The sequence below is a fragment of the Dendrobium catenatum genome, unplaced genomic scaffold (genome assembly GCF_001605985.2).
Source record: "Dendrobium catenatum unplaced genomic scaffold, ASM160598v2 fragScaff_scaffold_1221, whole genome shotgun sequence".
Taxonomy (NCBI): Eukaryota; Viridiplantae; Streptophyta; class Magnoliopsida; order Asparagales; family Orchidaceae; genus Dendrobium; species Dendrobium catenatum.
Genome location: NW_021319683.1, coordinates 611,426 through 633,725, shown reverse-complemented (window position 1 = coordinate 633,725; position 22,300 = coordinate 611,426). Strand labels below are relative to the sequence as shown.

Sequence of the window (22,300 nt, the reverse complement as noted above, 5' to 3'; positions counted from 1 at the left end):
GAGAGAAGGTAGATGCAACTACATGTTTTTAAAAGAGATAAAATTCACATTCACATAGAGATGGAGACCATAAAGAGAGTAAGATAGGCCAGGAGATCATCTCCTCCATGAAAGTAAATAGAGATAGAAAAAGTGTGGGAGAGCAAGTTGTATGGAGACTTGGTTTGAAGGAGTACTTGGGTGTTTGGCCTTGGCATGAGAGATTTGTTAGCTCTAGGATGTAGGGACAACTTACACTACATGAAAATCACGTATTACTGATAAATTTTTTGGCGGAATAAGCCCGCCGATATGACCACGTGCGGTGACGACCATAAGACTCAGACGTATGACCTGGAATTTACTTCACACCACTTTGATGTGAAGGAAAACCTATTATAAAACATACTCTTTTATATTTAAAATATATTAATACAATAAATTAAATATAAAATAAAATAAAATAAAATTTAAAATGAATAAATAATTAAAGTAAGCTATTAAATAAATAAATAATTAAAGAAGTTAAAAAATTAAGAATTAATTAATTATTAATTTAATAACTTATTTTAATTATTTAAAAAGCAAATTTCAATAAAAAAATAAAGTTAATAATTAATTAAAATTTAGAATTTTAATTAAAAAATAAAATAAGTTTTAAATTAAATATTAATTAAACTAAGTTATTAAATGAATTTAAATACATTATTAATTTACAAATTAATTAAAATAAGCCATATGTTTATTAACTAATTAAATTACAAATATACAATTTTTCAGTAATTATTAAAATTTGCTGAAAATTATTAAAATTCGACGGAAAATCCATCGGAATCATTAAAATCCGCCGGAAAATCCTTCGGAAAATATGCTCTGAAATTCCCCAGGAATAAAATATGCGCCGGAAACTCTCATGAAAAATGGTGGAAAAATTATAGGAAATATTTCACCATAATCCTTTGGAACATAGTCTGCCAAAAATCCGCTGATAGTGATCGATTTTCCTAGTGTCGTAGAATAAGATTGATAGAGAGAGAGAGGTGGTTTCTATTAACTGTGATCTCTTGATTTGCTGAGTTCACCAGGATGCTCATCACTTAGTTTGTCGGTGCACAAAAGTTGCTAAAAAATTCATGTGACCTATTGTGAATGAGGCAGTAGCCAATAGATTCATTGAAGAGCTTCATAATCGTATATAATGTAGAAGTGTATCAAAAGGAGGTAATCTGCATCCAATATCTTAAGGGTGAATACTGTTGAAGAGTCAATTATCTTTTTTAGTGAAGCTAATTAAGATTGAATCGCAATCTACATTAATAAACTAATTATTATTTTAATAACTAAATTTTAATTATTTAAAGTTATTAAATTAACAATTAATTAAAATATGCTATAAAATTACCAATTAATGAAATTACGAATATATAATCTTTTTTCAAAAATTATTAAAATCGAGCTGAAAATATGTCGCAAAATTAGCCGAACGTCGCCGGAAATCCGACAGAAAATCTTCCTAAAAATTGGTCGGAAATATTTCATCTTTATCCATCGAAAAGCCGTTGGAAAATAGTCTGTCGGTAATGGACGATTTTTCTGTAATGTAATCCATCGATCATAATGATCAACGGCATCACAATATGCAGTAGTAGCCTAAATATGCTTAACTAATTTTCTTAATATTATGAAGAACAATTGTGTAGCCTAAATAATTGTGGCAAGGGGTAAGTATTTAGTACATTGTAGTTATTATGAGCTTTCATAAACGAAATGGTGACCAACCTTTTTTATTAGATATGATGGCATGTTACTCACATGATCCAAAAAGAGTAATATCTATTTAATATTGCAATTAATTATTTTGAAAACTACTAATTTCAGATCTTACCGTTGACAATAAAATTTTTTATTCCATTGATTAAAGTGCCACTAAACTTAGGCTTCATTTAGGACGTACAACTAGCTTTCTTGCTGCTTTTTAAAATAATTTTTTAGTACTAAAAAAATATTTTAAGAAACAATAAGAAAACCGTCCCAAATGAAACCTTAGTTTTAGCAAATCAATAGCAAGTGATTACTTCATAAGTCTAATAAAAATCTTTTCAACATTAATAATGAGGACCTTATTTTAATCAATTTTAAAATAGCAATTATTAAATTCATAAATATTAGAAAGAACTGCTAAATAAAATGAAGAAAAATAGTTATAAATAATAATTTGGTGATAATTAGAGAAGTTTTTAAGTGGCTCCTAAGCCTTACTTCAATTGATTAATTGCTTAGTTATATGATTAATGTTCAGCTCATACAAAGAGGTGTACTGAAGGCCTCTTTGAGACAACTTTCTCTTAGTTTTATTTTTCGTATAACAATCATAATTTTATTTTATAATTGCTCTCTCATTATTTTCTCAAAAATATATGATGAAAAGCTGTTTTTACAATCAAAATAGTTAAGTTGCTTTCCTCATAATAATTTTATAATTGTTGTCATCCCAAATAAAATCCTATGTGCCAATAAAATTATTGAATATAAAGAATAAATTGACGAACTAATCAAGAAATTTAAGTAGTTGGTGCATGTGAGCATTAAATGGGTGGTCCACCGAAAAGCGCATCAAATCTTTAAGAAAATTTACTCAATTTTGTCATGCCAAAATAAAATCATTTTGTTAGGATAGATTTAGGCTTCGTTTGGGACAACATTTTTATTGCTCTTAAAATGATATTTTAGTACAAAAATTCTTAGAAAGCCGTCCCAAACGAAGTATTAGTTACCGGTCAATTTGTCATATAAATTTACAAGGTGAAGGCAGAGCTCATGAGTCATGAACAAAAAAACCTATATTTACATATTATTTATTGAAAATATGTAAGAGTAATTTTTTTTATTATTATTATTTTTTTAGAATGAGTAATGAAAATGTTATATTAGATATCTCTTTTAACTCCAATAAATGTTGAAATCTATGCCCTCCTAAAATAATATCAATAATTAGGGGTGGACTGAGGAGAGCTCAGGAAGAGCAAATGGCCAACTTTGATATTTCTTTTCTTAATAGAATAATCATTTTTCTATTTTGCCCCTTCAATAAATACATTTGCCTAAATTTTAAATTTTTTTGTCCTATTTCTCCCCGAATGTTACCATGCTTCACTCGTGTTTATTCTCACTCAAATCATAATAAAATATGTAATAAAATTTCTTAGTAAAAATTATTTTTTACTAAAAAATTATTTCAAAAAACAATAAAAAAATCATTCCAAATGAACCTTTGAAATACACATAATTAATATTTATTTTCATTATTATTCAACATAATTATTAGAGAACAAAGCAGGCTAAATAGGATAATGAACTACACATATATGTGAACTGATATTCAAAAGTCTACAGAATCTCAAATTAATATTGTTTATAGTCAATTATTGATACTTAATACGTATTATATCATGCCTTCCTTCTACGGCAGTCCACCTCCAACACCGCCACCGCCACCGGCGCCGCCTCCTCCACCCCCACAAAACCTCCACCACTATCTAGACTGCCGCCTGCCCCGCCACCGCTTCCAGAGCCTCCACCAGCTCCTCCACCTACGCCCTCACCACCTCCGCCTCCGAACCCACCTCCCCCGCCACCACCTAGCCCACCGCCGTCGCCGGATCCTCCACCGGCTCCACCACCGGCTCCACCACCATACCCTCCACCTGATCCACCACCAATCCCTCCGCTGGAACCACCACCATACCCTCCACCTGATCCACTTCCATACCCTCCACCTGTTCCTAAAATAATATCAATAATTAGGGGCAGACTTAAGCTTCGTTTAGGACGGCTTTCTTACTGCTTTATGAAGCAACTTCTTAGTACAAAATTTTTACTTTTTGAACTAAAAAGTTGCTTTAAGAAGCAATAAAAAAGCCACCCCAAACAAAGCCTTAGGGAGAGCTCAAGAAGAGCAACTGGCCAACTTGGATATTTCTTCTCTTAATAGAATATCTTTTTTTTCTATTTTGCCTCTTCAATAAATACATTTGCCTAAAAAATAAGAATTTTTTTTCCTATTTCTCCCCTAATGTTACGCATGCTTCACTTGTGTTTAGCTTACTCTTAAAAGAAAAGCTGGTTCTACCCTCATCATTAATTATAAAAAATTAATTCTCACTCAAACCATAATAAAATACGTAATAATGATGACATGATATAGTTCTCGGTTTGAATAGCTTTCTTACTACTTTCTAAAGTATTTTTTTAGTACAACAATTAATTTTTAATTCAAAAAAATTTTGTGCTAAAAAATTACTTTAGAAAGCAAAAAGAAAACTATCTCAAACTAAGTCATATGAAACAATTAAGACTTCATTTAAGACTGACTTTTTTATTGATGCTAAAAATTCAAATTTTTATACTAAATAGTTGTTTTAAGAAGCAATAAGAAAACCGTCCCAAACGAGCCTAAATAAACATATGTAAATTTCTTAATTATGTTGATTTTTTTTTATTTTTTTCTCTATAATTGAATTATATTTTCATTTTTTTCATTTTTTTTAAATACACAGAGTATCTCATAATTGCTTCAATAGGAGAGTGGCTCTGTCGATACGTGTTGCCCTTTCTCATGCCACAATTCGTTGTGAAAAGATTGTAATTTAGAAATACACGTAATTAATATTTCTTTTCATTATTATTCCAACATAATTATTAGAGAACAAAGCAGGCTAAATAGGACAATGAACCACACATATATGTGGACTGATATTCAAAAGTCTACATAATCTCAAATCAATATTGCTTATAGTCAATTATTGATACTTAATACATATTAGATCACGTCTTCCTTCTACGGCAGTTCACCTCCAATACCGCCACCGCCACCGGCGCCGCCGCCTCCACCTCCACCCAAACCTCCACCACTACCTACCCCGCCGCCTGCCCCGCCGCCGCTTCCGAAGCCTCCACCAACTCCTCCACCTGCACCCCCACCACCTCCGCCTCCGAACCCACCTCCTCCACCGCCACCTAGCCCACCGCCGCCGACGCCGGCCTCCACAGCCGCCGCCGCCGGATCCTCCACCGGCTCCACCACCAAACCCTCCACCTGATCCACCACCAATCCCTCCGCCGGAACCGCCACCACCACCAAATCCACCTCCGCCGCCGCCTCCGAGCCCTCCTCCAGCTCCAGCTCCTCCACCGGCTCCACCACCGAACCCACCACCAGAACCACCACCGCCACCCAACCCACCACCTCCACCGCCTCCAAGCCCACCGCCACCCCCAAGTCCCCCACCAGCTCCGCCGCCAAAGCCGCCCCCAGCCCCACCTAAACCATGATGGAACCACTTCTGCTCCTCGAGGCCGCCATTACCCGCTGAAAGCTTCCTGCTTGCCGAGGAAGCCAACAGAAGGGAGGCCAGAAGAGCAAGGAGAAAGAAGATTCTACTTCCACAACTATTACTCTTTCCCATGTTGGGAAGTAGACTCTCAGCTTCAGTGATTTGAGCTAAGCGGAGGCACAGACTTATATATAATGCTTTCTGCATGGGAAGATGGCCGACGAAAATCATAATTTTTATTAGAATTAATGCGCTCGCATCCATCAACTACCAATCTCTACTATGTGAAATTAATGAACCACGACTTTTGCTTGCAAACCCTGACAGCTTCTGTTATATATATATAGTCAAAAGACTTTGGAGAAGTAAAGAAAGATTGATGCCCTTACTGGTCTATTATTTCATACTTGCATTAATATCATGCACGTTATCTACTCGTGATCAAGTAACTCATGAGGCTAAAAAAGTGTCTAATTGGCCATTTTTTCTTTAGAGATCCGATTAATACCTTTGACTTTAATTTAAAATTGTTATAGAATCACACCAAATCATAGGGGGGAGAGAGAGGATTCTAGATCGAGAAATAAGTTTGAGTACTAGAGCCCTGTACGTATTTGGTACCCACACCCAATCACTTAGGTATGGGTATGCCCACTACAGGAAAATGCGTCATTACCGTCGGACTTTATGACAGAAGATTTTTACGCGGTAATACCGGCACATGTACCGGCGGAAGTTTCGCCGGTAATTTAACGGCGCATTATCCGGCAAAATATCCGTCATAGAGATACCAATGCACATTCCTCTGGCTTTTCGCCTACATTTCTTACTTGTACGGAGCATTTTCCATCAGTAGATACCAACGGCTTTACCGGCGCATAGTGCGCCAGCTTACTTAAACTCGACGAATCATTTCCGGCATCTTTATTCTGCGGTGGATAATACGTTGGAAATTGCGTCGATTAAAGCCCTATTTCGACCTCCACAAGACGACTTCTCTCATTTCTTTCTCTCTCGCGTCAGAGGATTGTTGTGCGTCCAACAGCTGCGCCGGCGCTGCGAGATCGCCCCTCTCCTCGCTAAGTTTCAAAGCCCCGAATTCGGCCTCCCTTCGCTCAAGTTCGCGAGTTACCCCGACATCCAACCGGCGAGCACTTGTTCATCGCGTCCAAGAGCTCCCCCAACCGAACCCTCGCCAACTTTCGCCAAAAGCAGCCCCGAACGCCACCGATAAGGGAAGGTATACTCATCACCTTGAGTTTGAATGTTCTTATTATACATTTGCAAGAGAGGTATATTGGAGTGTAATTTTTGTAAAAAAATAGTTTTAATGAGAGGATTGTGCTTTTTGATGATCAAGTCATTAATAAAAATATACATTATTAAGAGTTATGGTGAAATAAATGGGGATATTATTAGTATAATTCAAGGTTGATGGTTGAAGTAGAGGAATGCGTTGGGCTTGTTGTGTGTGTATATATATATCATGAATTTGAGTAAAATGCATTGAGCGTTGTTGTGTGGACGTAGATCAGGAATGCATTGGGTGTTGTTGTGTGGACGTAGAGGAATGTATTGGGCATATTTGATTATAGACATGATATAAAAATAATATATATGTGAGAAGGTTGGAGTAGCTCCAGTGAAAGATAAGATTAGAGAATGTCACCTTGGATGATTTGGTCACTTAAAATGATGGCCTTCCGAGCAGGTTAAGACTATTTGTATTTTTCTTCAATAAATATTACAAAATTATCTAATATATGCATATTATATGCAGGTTATATTATGGATATCAGAACTCACATAAATTGGATGTATAATTGATTGGTGCAAGGACGAAAGATATTAACGGATGAGTTCATTAGATGGGTGAATATTTTAATTTAAACAAATTCTTAAATGCCCAGCTTTATCTCAAATGAAAAGTTTCATTGCTCATGTTTTAAACATAAAAATCAGATGCACCTTAACCCAGATGATGTAACTGTTGATTTGTACTGCCGAGGCTTCATGCCAGAATATTGGTATTAAACTTCTCATAGTGAGTATGAACCACATTTCGATTCTCGATGCGGCCTATTGACAGTTACTAATATATATGAGGAAGAAAATATTCGATTTAATCTTGATGAGTTTTAATTCATGATGCAAGCGGAGCAAAATTTGAACAATTAATATACATAAGAGTCACATAATAAAGAAGAATGATATTTTTATGATTTGTTGCATGCTTCCCAACAATCAATATGAAAGGGATGCACCACTCACTAAGATTTATCCATTACTGTTAAGATGTTAAGCATCAAGGCAGAATATAATGTCACTCATAAATATTTTAATCAATTTATTTGACTGATCAAAGAAACCAATCTAGTAGATAACATAATTCATATAGATTTTTATCGAACTAAAAAGTTGATTTTCAAACTTGGTTTGACATACACAAAGATAAATTATTGTGTCAATGAATGCATGTTATTCTATAAAGATGATCAATTTAGATATTGCATGCCGTTATTGCAACTCATCGAGATTTAAACCAAAATCTATCACAAAAAGAAAGTTGAAGTAAGTACCAACAAATAGGTTATTTTACTTACCCATAATTCATAGATTATAATAGTTATAAGCATCCATGAGATCTGTTGCAGATATGAGATGACATAAATAATATATCTCACAAGAATGTTTTATTACACATCCCACCTTTGCCTCAGAATCAAGAAATATAAGGTTAGATTTATGCGCATCAACTGAGGAGGAGACAAAAATTAGAGTCATAGATGTTATTTATTTTACTGATGTGGATATCTATATTTATGTGTTTTTGGACATGTTTAGTTATTTGTTTATTGGACATCTTGACTTTTTTTAGTATTTGATATTTGTTGATGATATTTTTCTTGGTTATATTTGATAATGTAATTGGTGATGTTATTTATCTGAAGTAGCTGTATAAATGTATATAGTATTTTTGTATTATTTTTATGAAGGTTTAATTGTGAAATCAGTTTTAAAAGGAGGAATGTTATTAATATTATTTTTTGTTTACGCTACAGGTTTCCGGCGGATAATCTTCCAGAAACAACGCTGGTAATATGATACTACGCGATTGCTGACGAAAATATGCACTAGTAATACCGGTTGATTTTGCGTCGGTATTTTTGGTGTCTTCTATCCGGTGAAAATACCGATGCATATTATGCTGAAATACATCAACGATAAAAGCGTCGAATGGTCTTTTTTTGCTGGCATTCTGTCGGAAGAACCGCCAAAAATATCTCTGGCAAAAAATTTACGCCAATATTTTCTTACAATGCATAAATTACCATCAGACAATTTTACATCGGAAATGTGTGGAAAGATGATATTTCTGATGTATTTTGATTGTTACTAGTGGATTCCATTTGCCATTAATAGTGCATTTTCTTGCAGTGGTCCGAGGCCTCGTGGGTGCATGGATATAGGTGGGTACTTAATATTGGGGAATAAAACTAATTTACATTATTAATCACCGTATATCGTATATTACTGTAAATCTCACTATGCATTGTGCATCACTGAACCGTGCTGTGACTACGGTAAATTTTGATATGCAACTTGAAAGTTTGCAATCATAACAAGGGCAACAAGCCATAAAGCCATCGCACTGTGGTGAACTACGTTTAAAAAGAGTGGAAAGTTGATGGGTATGGGTGGGTTTGATATCCCAAAAGTCACCATGGGTTGGCATGAGTGGGCGAAGCCCGCCAGCTTAGAGCATGGGTATCCAACCATGACCTTTTATAGGACTTTGTTGAGTACATAAAATTGTAAAGATTAAGCTCACTAGGTTAGAGCTTGAGCATCATAAAACTAGCTACATATACAACTATATAAAATTTAAGATATGAATTTAGGAATTATCTAGCACAATTAGAATGCTCAACTTATAAAACATGTCCATTAGCTAATAAGAAGTTGTTGACTTTATATATATATATATATATAGTCAATAAATAGTCGAATAACCAATCAACAATTTTTCATATGAAATATCTTGCCCACTTGAGTAGTTGTTAGGGCCTAATTGATAGGTTGTACATATTTGTTTAGAGCAAGTTCATAAGTCATAGTTACCTGCTTGAGGTAATTTTCTATATAGTTGAGATATAGCAAATTGGGTCGACTTCGCTTGAACAACTCCAAGTTAGCTTGAACTGGGCTGACTTTTCTTGAACCTAATTTTTTGGATATTTGATTATACATTTAGTTTTGATATGTTATCAATAAATTATCTTGATCGGGCACGAATCTTGAGGTAAAAATCAAGCCATAAATTTCAAAAATTAAATCTGGGGTTACCTGAACTCCGATTTCCGTAAACTTACAGTCAAATTGAGCGTCTCATAAATACAAACCCAATTACACCAAATTCGACTCAATCCGAGCCAAAATGAGTCCAAATCAAGAACCCGAAGTGCTGTTGGAAGGTTCAAACCACAATTTGGGTTACCAAACGGTTTCCAAACATGACCGACTTATAATCGAATCGAGCAGCTCGACTAGAAGAATCCAACGAGCCCAAGATCGCCAAATTCTGAAGTCATTAAGACGTTCAAATGCTTGATAAACTGTCTACGATCAAAGGATTCAATATCGGCCATTCATCTGAACCACTCCATATTCGCCTCTGATCTCTCATCTATTTATGGGCCATGCCACTCAAAAAATCTATAAATAGACCAAGTAAGAATGAAGGAAGAAGAGGAGAAGATGCCGGAAACTCCGCCCAAGTGATGCCAGAATTCCGCCCGACCTCCAAGTGACGCTGGAATTCCTCCTGACTTCCAAGTTACACCGTAGTTTCACCCGAACTCCAAGTGACTCCGGAGTTCTTCCTAAATACCATCTAACGCTGAAGTTCTCCTCGGGCTCCAACTAACGTTGGACTTCTACCCGACGTCAGACCTCCACTGGTTATCAGATTTCTACCCGACGCCGGACTTCTGTCCGTCGTTAAATTTTTGCAGGACATTTATCTGATGTTGTATTTGTATACATTACTAGATTTCTACCCTACTACAGTTCTTCTGACCTTCGTCGTCAGCCGACTACGGTCCTTCTGACTTATGTTGCTCACCGACTACAATCTTTCCGACCTCCATCGCCAGCTGACTACGGTCCTTCTTACGTCACTCACCGACTAAAGTTTTCCGACCTCCGTCGCCAGCCGACTACGACCCTTCTGACTTATGTCACTCACCGACTATAGTCCTTCCAACCTCTGTCGCTAGCCAACAACGGTCCTTCTGACTTACATAACTCACCGACTAAAGTCGTCCTTCCGACCTCCATTGTCAGCCGACTACGATCCTTCTGACTTATGTCGCTCACCGATTACAGTCCTTCCGACCTCTATCGCCAGTCGACTATGGTCCTTCTGGCTTACGTCGCTCACTGACTGCAGTCCTTCCGACCTCCATCACCAGCCGACTACGATCCTTCTGACTTATGTCGCTCACCGACTAAAGTCCTTCCGACCTCCCTCGCCAGCCGACTACAATCCTTTTGACTTACGTCGCTCACCGACTACGATCCTTCTGACATCTGTCACCAGTTGACTACAGTCCTCCTGACTTACGTCGCCCACCAACTACGACTCTTCCGACCAAATGAATACATCAACAATGACTCTTTGTATTCACATCATGTAATGTACTCAATAATATGTACATAAAACTAAGGTCTTCACCCAAGGAATGGCCTCATTTATAATCAATTGCAATATTAGCGGATTCATTCAAATTGGGCTAGGGCCCACAATTTTCCCCATTTTCTTGGGTTTTCCACTTAAAAACTTTCGTATCTCATAAATGCTAGACCCTATCACCTATTTGATTATGTGCTGGATCTTCATACGATGATAAGATGCTAAACTATATATTTCTCTACCGCCGTGAATACTCCATGACGTAATAGTTTGACGTAATTTGTGCAAAACGTGATTCCCGACTGGGGGGCAATTAGTGCTCCAATCTCATAAGATCACTCATAGCATCAATTTCATAAGAATCGGATGCGGACTTTGGCACAACTTTAAATCCAACCATAGTCAAATAGATCATCCAATACTTTTAACATCAAGATGATATTTCAGGAAAATCCGAGCAAATGCAAGGATACTTCTAATCAATTTTAAGCTTTATATAGTCCCTTGCTGGACTTCTACTCCTTGGACAATGTCTTAATCTCGACCTCAAAAAGACAATAACGGTCTAAAGATAAACCCTTCTTTACTTTTGATTCAGGATACACGCGGCGTTCTCCCCCTCCAAATCAAAGCAAAATCAATCTCAGGGGGATTTGATTCAACCTCTTCTACATAAGTTAATGTTGTCGAACAAAGGCTCCGATATATAACCTCGAATAGGTCTCATATCCTTGGTGGATTATCTCGACCTCTTCCACACAAGTTAACGTGGTCGAGCAAAGGCTCCGAGATATAACCTCGGATAGGTCTCACATCCTTGGTGGATTCTCTCGACCTCTTCCATACAGGTTAACGTCGTTGAGCAAAGGCTCCGACATACAACCTCGGATAGGTCTCACATCCTTGGTGAATTCTCTCGACCTCTTTCGTACAGGTTAATGTCGTCGAGCAACGGCTTCGATATACAACCTCGGACATGTCTCACATCCTTGGTGGATTCTCTAGACCTCTTTCGTACATGTTAATGTCATCGAGCAAAGGCTCCAACATACAACCTCGGATAGGTCTCACATCCTTGGTGGATTTTCTCGACCTCTAACGTACATGTTAATGTCATCTAGCAAAGGCTCCGACATACAACCTCGGATAGGTCTTACATTCATGGTGGATTCTCTCGACCTCTTTCATACATGTTAATGTCATCCAGTAAAGGCTCCGACATACAGCCTCAGATAGGTCTCACATTCTTGATGGATTCTCTCGATCTCTTCCATGCAGGATAACATCATCTAGGAAAGGCTCCGACATACAACCTTAGATAAGTCTTACATTATTTATGGATTCTCTCGACCTTTTTCATACAGGTTAACGTCATCGAGCAAAGGATTCAACATACAACCTCGGATAGGTCTTACATCCTAAATGGATTCTCTCGGCCTCTTTTATACAAGTTAACGTCGTCGAACAATGGTTCCGACATACAACCTCAGATAGGTCTTACATCTTTGATGAATTTTCTCGACCTCTTTTATATAGGTTAACATCGTCGAGCAAAGTCTTTGACATACAATCTCGGATAGGTCTCACATCCTTGGTGGACTCTCTCGACCTCTTTCACACAGGTTAACTTCATCGAGTAAAGCTCTGACATACAACATTGAATAGGTCTCAATTCTTGATGGATTCTCCTAACATCTTCCACAAAGATTCTTTGTAGGCTAAAAAACCTCAAAAAAGTATATTTTGCAATATATCAAAGTATGCCTCAAAGATGCAAAAACAATTCAACTTTCTTCAAAGGATAAATTCTCAACTTCATTCATATAAAATACCATTGAAGTTACATTATAAAAAATTATACATCAAGTTCATTTTTGTAAGAATTTGAAATTAAAAGTATATCTGCATCATATGTATAATTTATAATCATCAAACAACTTCAAAAAGGTCAAATATCTTTGGCAGATTCTATTGACATCTTCTCTACTGAACATTGAAGCATGTCCTACAACTTCTTCTTCAAAGAAGGATTACAATTTGATCTTCATCAGACCCTAACTCAGTTAACACTATACATGTGTCATCAGACGACTAACATAGTATACTGCTTTGGCTCGTTGAATCATGGATATATGATGTCGACAAAATTTCATATGTATGCTTATTATCTTTATAGAATACAATTGGACCACCGTCATCATCGTCCCTTCACCCAATATTCGCCGTTGGTCCTTTACTTCATATCTACCATCATCTCCTTCTCGCTCAAACTATTGATAGTAGCACGCCATCCAACTCTCTCCTTCATGCTCTCCACTTGATCGTTGACTGCCAACGAACTTTAACTCAGTTATTTATTACTGACGGACTTCTTCTCGAACATCATCAAAATTCTCCCAGTCTAATCGTCACTTCTAGTTCTCCTCTTGAATACTATTACATTTAGATCTTCTCAAATCATCCTCGCATATAAGCGGAAATTAATCTTTTTTTGTCAAGGGTTGTCTATTAAGAAGATAGCTTCTGTGATGCCCCAAGATCTAACTTGGAAAGAATGTCAATCAATTCCCAAACAATTTACCAGAGTTATCTAAAACCTTCAATTAAGCAGTCTATCAAACATCTATAAAATTTAAAGCCTCAATATACAAGTCGATTCATATCTCAAAAGTCATGTACAATACTCAGGAACTACACTACAATCACCAGTTCTGAAATCTATCCTGAGTACAAAAGAATCACTATCAATCAAAAGATAAAAACCTGAAGATCTGGATCAATTCCTATCTTCTGCTCCCTTGCCCTGACCTGAAAATATCAACCACATATAATGAGCTTTACAAAGCCCAGCAGGTCACCTAATACCTATAACTGAAATCAAAGCACGGCTATGCTATCAATATGCATGTCAGTCAATCAAATCATATCAGTCAATGGTCAATGAATCTATGCAATACGGAAATCCAATAGTCAATAAAGCCAGTCAATGCAGCGGCAGGCGAATCGATAAATCCAGCTCAATCAATCAGTACGTGAAATCTTCAAGAGAAACCGTTGATCAATCAAATCAATCGTATCGAACCAATCTAGTTATCAAAGCAAATCTCTAGTATCAAGTCGGTAAAATCAATCGGAAAATCAATACGATAAAGCAATAAGATCAATAATAAAATCAATAAATCCGTCAAATCAATCAATCAAATGAATCCGTACGATAAATCAATAGCAGCAGCAAGTCAAATCGATGAAGCATCAATGGTATCAATGAGTCTATGAATCTATGCCGTCCATGTCCATATCAATATCAATGATCAATAATCAATAGTAGTAGCAATGCTCAATGATCAATCAATGAAATCAATGAATCCGTACGATAAGAAATCAATTCGATAATTTCAATCGGAAATCAATAAATCGATGTATATCATTCAATGGTCTTACTAGACAAGCACAAACGCTGGCTATGTTGCTGTTGTAGAATCCGTATTGCTGTTGTAGATGTCTATACGTTGGTTCTATCAAGAAGAGTCGTCACTCTTTTGCCCGTCGGCCGCCCGTCGGCGTATAAAACTCCTTATAACTCCCTCCATGATCCATGATCCATAATCTATGATTTAAAGGAAAGCCCGTTGGCCCACCATCCTGTACAGGTATCATCTCCAACCAATGTTCAACCAGGTTATACATGTTTCAGTATCAATAAGCAATCAATAATCAATATTAGAGCAATCATATCAATAATCATAGGCATATCGATTCAATCTATCAATTTCAGTCAAATCAGGAATCATACAAAAATCGGGCAGAGTAACAGTAGTCTATCGAATTTACACAAAAATCCTGCAAAAAGACAAATTCTGAATTTCTCCAAATTACAACAGAATAACCACGGCATCAATGCAAGACTATCAATCTATAGAATCCAAATCAAATCAAGTCCTGATAATTTTCTATTCAATTAAAATCGCGTAGAATCAATTCCGACCGGTAAAATCTTCGTAGAATACAGTCAAATCGTGTACAATAATCATATCTATAACATACTAAAAGTTGTGCGGTGAAAGTCGTGTCAATACAAAATCAGGTCAAAAGTTCGACTACAAAAACACAAAACAGAGCACAACTCGATCAAAATACAAAATCTTCGAAAACAGAAATAGGGTTCGGAGTCCTTACAGCGAGACAAACAAATCTTCTAACAGCGTCGTCGGACGAAAAGCGCTCCACGGGCTCCAAAACCAAGCTTCCTCTTCTCTTCCTTCTCTTTCTCTCTCTTGCCTTCTCTCTCTCTCCAAAATGAATCCAAAATATCTAAAATCCGATATTTATTAACACTGATCGTCCTGGACGATCCAAATTTCGTCCTGGTACGATGGGTTCTCTGGACAAATTTCGTACAGACGAAATCCAAATTCGTCCCGGGCGACTTGCTCTCTGGACAGATTTCGTACAGACGGATCGTCCCGACTGCTCCAGGTTCGTACAGACGAAAATGGCAGATTTCTTCACAAATTTCTTCAGTTCGTCCAGTACTAAATCCAGTTCGTACAGACGAACTGCACTAAAAAAAATCAGCTTTTTGAAGGGTTTTACAATCTACCCACCTAAAAAAAAATGTCGTCCTCGACATTTCCCTTAAGGGATCGAATGCAAAATCGATACAAAGCAAATCCGTCCAATCAAAACTCAAATCAAAATCAATTCGAATCAAAATCAAAATCAAAATCAAAACTCGTCGGAATCCATACAAATCACACAATCCAGTCAATCACATGTCATTCAATATGTATGCAAAACGATACACTTGAAACAATCCATTCTATCAAACTATCAATCAAATCCTTTCACTACACTTGCTCTGATACCAATTGTGACGCCCCAGGCATCCATAGTGAAAGGATTCGTCTGACATTCTGATCGAACTCCATTCCAGTTGCCTTGCTCGGACCTGAAATTTTAATGTGCAAATTTTTCCTTGGCCTTGGGGTATTTATAGCATTTTTGGAGAAGAAAAGAACATTTCGGAATTCTCTAGAATTTTGTGGAATTTTCTTGATTTTTCTATTTTTTTGGAATTTTTTTTTATTTTTTTTTATTTTTAGGGATTTTTTTTATTTAAAAATTTCATATGGGTCCCACAAAATTTAAAAAAAAAATTATACAATCGTCGGCCATAGAACCGTGCTCCCCAAGGGGCACGTCTATTTGCGGGCTGCGCGGGCGCCACCGGCGGCGGGTGCCGGCCGGCCAACTGCTCGGCCAACCAGCCGACCGGCTCGACCGCCTGAGCATGTCCGGGCCTGATTTTCGGCCCGGACGGTCTAAATCAAACATTTTTGGGATCCCCGGACATATTTTTCTACGTTACGGACTCAATTTTGACACTTTTGAAACTCAACGGGCCCTCTATGAACAAGTTTGAGCAAGATTTTAATTTTTGGAACGTAATTTTTTTGCGATTCAGTCAATGTGAAATATCGATGCATATATTTTCGAACTCCTGGAGTTTCGACGTCCGAAAATAGGGCGGCAACTGATATGTTATCAAAAAATTATCTTGATCGGGCACGAATCTTTAGGTAAAAATCATGTCATAAACTTTACAAGTTAAATTCGGGGTCACCTAAACTCTGATTTCAGCAAACTTACAGTCAAACTAAGCGGCTCGAAAATACAAACCCAACTACACCAAATTTGACTAAATCCGAGCTCAAATGAGTCCAAATCAAGGACCTGAATTGCTATTGGAGGTTCAAACCACAATTTGGATTACCAAACGATTTTTAAACATGATGGGCTTATAGTCGAATTGAGCGGCTCGACGAGACAAATCCAACGAGCCCAAGATAGCCAAATTCTGAAGTCATTAAGATCTTCAAATGCCTGATAAATTGTTCACAATCGAAGGATTGAATATCAGGCGTTCATCTAAACCACTCCATATTCTCCCCTGATCTCTCATCTATTTACGGGCCATGCCTCTCCAGAAAATTTATAAATAGACCCCTCATTTCTCTTGAAAGGGGGCCCAAGCAAGAAGGAAGGAAGAAGAGGAAAATAAAAGATTAGGAGGGAAGAAACTCCTCCTCGACCACCGCCGTAGTTTCGCTCGACGCCGAAACTCTGCCCAACTGACACCAAAATTCCGCCCGACCTCCAAGTGATGCTGGAATTCTGCCTACCCTCCAAGTGACGCCGGAGTTTCACCCTGTTGACCTCGATTTTGCCCAGAATCGGGATCGAACAGTTGACTTGGTCAAATTGACCAAGTTAGACCCCTGAACCCCCTCCAATATGTTCAGTAGGTCGAGTCGAGCCTGCTGGACCCGGGCTTTCCTTCGGAGGCCCACACACCCAAACTCCAAGTGACGCCGGAGTTCTCCTTAGCCTCCAATTGACGTTGGACTTCTACCCAACGTCGAACCTCCACTGGTCGCCAAATTTCTACTCGACACCAGACTTCTGTCCGTCGTTAGATTTTTGTAATAAATTTATCTGATGCTGGATTTCTATCCATTACTGGATTCCTAGCCGACTAGAGTCCTTCCGACCTCTGTCGCCAGCCGACTACGGTCCTTTTGACTTACATCGCTCATTGACTACAGTCCATCCGACCTCCATCGCCAGCAAACTACGGTCCTTCTGACTTACATCACTCACCAACTAAAGTCCTTCTGTCCTCTGTCGCCAGCCGACTACGATCCTTCTGACTTATGTCGCTCACCGACTACAGTCCTTTCGATCTCCGTTGCCAGCCGATTAATGTTCTTCTGACTTACATCACTCACCGACTAAAGTCCTTCCGACCTCCATCGCTAGCCGACTATGGTCCTTCTGACTTATGTCGCTCACATACTAAAGTCCTTCCGACCTCCGTCGCCAGCCGACTACGATCCTTCTAACATACGTCGCTCACCGACTGCTGTCCTTCCGACCTCCATCGTCAGCCGACTATGGTCCTTCTGACTTACGTCACTCACCGGCTAATATCCTTTCGACCTCCATCACCAGTAGACTATGGTCCTTTTGACTTACGTCACTCACCGATTACAGTCTTTCCAACCTCCATCGCTAGTCGACTACGATCCTCCTGACTTACGTCGCCCACCAACTACGGTTCTTCCGATCAAATGAATACGTCAACAATGTCTCTTTGTATTCACATCATGTAATATACTCAATAAGATGTACATCAAACTAAGGTCTTCACCCAAGGAATGGCCTCATTTGTAATCAACTGCAATATTAGTGGATTTTCATTCAAATTGGGCCAGACCCCGTGATTTTTCCCCCTTTTCAGGGGTTTTCCACGTAAAAACTTTGGTGTCTCATAAATGTTAGACCCTCTCACTTATCTGATTGTGTGTTGGATCTTCGTACAATGCTAAGACATTAAACTATATATTTATCTACCGCCGCGAATACTCCAGCACGCAACAAGATTATTTATTTTAATATATTTTTGAAGATTCACCGTGGAAAAGAAATAAGAGAATAAAAATATTATATATTAATTATTAATAAAATCATCATAAATATTTATTTTAATGTTAGATATTTATCAATCAATTTAATTTTGACTTCAAACATTATTCTTTTGTCCATGTCATTAAAAAAATTTATCAAACAAAAAAATAAATTTCCTCCATCTTTTAACTTCTTGAACCATGCAACTTCTTTTTCTTGTTGAGAATGGAGGTTCCAAAGATAAAATTATATTAAAGATGAAATTTATCATTTTCTTCAATTGCCTCAATTTAATTTTGTATAATCAACAAAATAACATCCTATGTGCCAATGAAAATAATAGAATGTAAAAGAGTAAATTGACGAACTAATCAAGAAATATAAGTAGTTGGTGTATGTGAGGATTAAATGGGTTGTCCACCCAAAAGCGCATCAAATCTTTAAGAAAATTTACCTCAATTTTGAGATGCCAAAATAAAATCATTTTGTTAGGATGGATTTAGGCTTCGTTTGGGACAACTTTTTTATTGCTCTTAAAATAAAATTTTAGTACAAAAATTCTTAAAAAGCCGTCCCAAACGAAGTATTAGTTACTGGTCAATTTTCATATAAATTTACAAGGTGAAGACAGAGCTCAAGAAAAAAAAACCTACATTTACATATTATTTTATTGAAAATATGTAAGAGTTATTTTAGTTTTTTATTATTATTTTTTTAGAATGAGTAATGAAAATGTTATATTAGATATCTCTTTTAACTCCAATGCATGCAGTAGGTTCAATAAATGTTGAAATATATGCCCTCCTAAAATAATATCAATAATTAGGGGTGGACTGAGGAGAGCTCAGGAAGAGCAAATGGCCAACTTTGATATTTCTTTTCTTAATAGAATAATCATTTTTCTATTTTGCCTCTTCAATAAATACATTTGCCTAAATTTTAATTTTTTTTTCCTATTTCTCCTCTAATGTTACGCATGCTTCACTCGTGTTTAGCTTACTCTTAAAAGAAAAGCTGGTTCTACCCTCATCATTAATTATAAAAAATTAATTCTCACTCAAACCATAATAAAATATGTAATAATGATGACATGATATAGATCTCGATCGGTTTGAATAGCTTTCTTACTACTTTTTAAAGTATTTTTTTAGTACAACAATTAATTTCTAATTCAAAACAATTTTGTGCTAAGAAATTACTTTAGAAAGCAAAAAAGAAAACTATCACAAACTAAGTCATATGTTGCAATTAACGCTTCAGTTAAGACTGACTTTTTTATTGATTGTTAAAGCAACTTTCTAGCTAAAAATTCAAATTTTTTATACTAAATAGGTGTTTTAAGTAGCAATAAGAAAGCCTTCCCAAACGAGAACTTTTATTTGGTCCGGTCACAGGACGTAGCTCTACGTTCGGTCGCCAGTAGAATCGCGCCATGTATTATCACTATTTACCGCGTGGCCCGACAATCCGACCTGGAACGGACCCAGGATGGCTCGGTATTTCTCGATTTTGCTAGGTATTGGTCGATTTTGCTCGGCAATAACAAATACCGAGTAATACCGAGAAATATCGAGTTGTACCGAGTTTTTTAGAAAAACTCGGTACAACTCGGTATTTCTAGCAAATACCGAGTTTTTCTAGAAAAACTCGGTAAGAAAAAACTCGATACAACTCGGTATTTATTGTTATTACTCGGTATTTATCTTCACAAAGCGGTATTTTTCGTTATTGTCAAGCAATACCTAGCAATACCGAGCAAAACTGAGTAATACCTCGCAATACGTGAACATAGCATTCCCGGTTTCCGGTCCGGGTCAAGTCCTCGGGCCGCGCGGTAAAGAGTAAGAGCATGTGGCGACATATTATTGGCGGCCGAACGTAGCTCTACGTCCGGTCAGAGGACGTAATAATATAAATAAACATATGTAAATTTCCTAATTATGTTAAATTTTTTATTATTTTCTCTATAATTGAATTATATTTTCATTTATTTTTAAATACAAAGAGTATCTCATAATTGCTTCAATAGGAGAGTGGCTCCGTCGATACTTGTTGCCCTTTCTCATGCAACAATTCGTCGTGAAAATAATAAAACATTGTAATTTAGAAATACACGTAATTAATATTTATTTTCATTATTATTCCAACATAATTAACCACACATATATGTGGTCTGATATTCAAAAGTCTACATAATCTCAAATTAATTTTGCTTATAGTCAATTATTGATACTTAATACGTAGGGTAAATTTTCGAAATAAGCAACATTAATAATTAAACTATAAGATTAAGCATGATCGTAAAAAATTTTAATTATAGGCAAAGTCGGTCGTTTAAACGGCGACTTAGGTGCGACCAAACGACAGCGTGGCAGCTGATGTGGCGAAGGCAGACTTAAGTATAAGTCGCCCGCGTAACGGGCGACTTATAAGTCGCCGGGTTAAGGGGCGACTTACGCTTAACTCATTTATTCGCCTTTCCCTTTCCCGATCCCGATCAGACACTCTCCTCTTCGCCATTTCCAGATCTTGCTGCTCCGCCTCCGCCCGTTCGTCGCCGGATCAGGTAATGTGAAGTTATTTTATGCATTTTTTATGTTAAATTAGTTAGATTTATGTTGATTATTGTTTATTTTTCTTAGAGAAGTAAATATATGTGATTTACAAAGTGGTTTTGTAGGTTTTTTTGTGAAACTCTTTGTTTGTGTAGTGTATTTGAAGATTTGTTTGTTCTAAGCATAGATTTATGCATTTAGGCTTCGAATGTTTAAAATATATTGTAGATCTGTGATTTAGGGTTAAATTTTTGCTTAGCTAAGCTTTCTTTAGGGTTTCAAATTTTATATAAAATGGGTAGAAGATATGTGCGCCTTATTCTTTTGAATCCTTTAATTTTTAAATTTAAATCGCACGTTGAAAATTTAAATCGCATGTTGAAAAGCTAAATCGCATTTTTGCTTAGCTAACCAGAAATAGCTGCAAATTCGATGATGAAAATTTAAATGAAGATCTCCGTATTTGAGAAATAAAAATATTTAAATTAAAGTTAAAATATATAAATGCTAAAAATTTAATCCTTACTATAATTTTATTTCAATTTACATAAATTTTATTTTTAATGTTATTTTAATAATGATTTTTTATCATTTAGTTAAAATTATTATGAATCTTATTTCATAATTTAAATTTTATTTTAACAGGATATGACTCACTAGTTATATTAAACAATATATTAAATAAAAATTGTAATATATTAATAATAATGATTATATACTATTATATTCTTTATATGGAGCCTTAATATAAAATTTAATATATTATTAAATTTTTATGTATCATACTTGATGATAATTTCATATAGAATAATAATTAAATTTTTAATGTGGTGAAAGAGACACTCACCAATAACCATTAGCTTAAATTTTTTATTTAATAATATAATAATCTTCTAACGTATATTGACTCACTCTGAAAATTGAATATACAAACAAAAGCCAATTTAATTATTTAATTAATTAATTAGCAGCTTCGATCTTCACCTCAAATTAAAATATCTTTGAGGCCCATTAGTTTGCCCATACTTCCTATTTTCGAAATGAAAGTTGAGAAGCTTACATCTAAGAATATTATTTGGTTGTTCAACCAAAAAAATGAAATCTTTTTCTTTATTCACTCATTAGATAATTATCTTGATCAAGCATGAATCTCTAGGCAAAATCTAATTGAAGTTTCAAAAATTAAAATCAAGAGTATTCGAACTCCGATTTCAGCCAGCTTAAAATGTCACCATCCCATTTATTTGACTTTCAAGTGCATAGGAATATTC

At 36.3% G+C, this 22,300-nt stretch overlaps 1 protein-coding gene across 1 annotated transcript; it reads right to left on the bottom strand.

Annotated features, from left to right (window-relative positions):
* Positions 1 to 3,426: 3,426 nt before the first annotated feature.
* Positions 3,427 to 5,576, bottom strand: LOC110115912 (glycine-rich protein 5-like). Its single transcript, XM_020849320.2, has 3 exons — positions 5,306 to 5,576; positions 5,068 to 5,269; positions 3,427 to 3,706 (listed from the first exon to the last, which is right to left on the bottom strand). Exons 1-3 carry the CDS (start codon positions 5,574 to 5,576, stop codon positions 3,427 to 3,429), a joined length of 753 nt encoding a protein of 250 aa, XP_020704979.1.
* Positions 5,577 to 22,300: the final 16,724 nt, after the last annotated feature.

Excerpts from the sequence above, each read along its gene's own strand:
- LOC110115912 (XM_020849320.2), bottom strand. The coding sequence starts at position 5,576 with ATGGATGCGAGCGCATTAATTCTAATAAAAATTATGATTTTCGTCGGC. Across the intron at positions 5,270-5,305 it reads GCAGAAGTGGTTCCATCATG|CTGGTGGGGGACTTGGGGGT; the intron begins GTTTAGGTGGGG and ends TTGGCGGCGGAG. Across the intron at positions 3,707-5,067 it reads GGTGGTGGATCAGGTGGAGG|CGGAGGGATTGGTGGTGGAT; the intron begins GTTTGGTGGTGG and ends TGGTGGTTCCAG.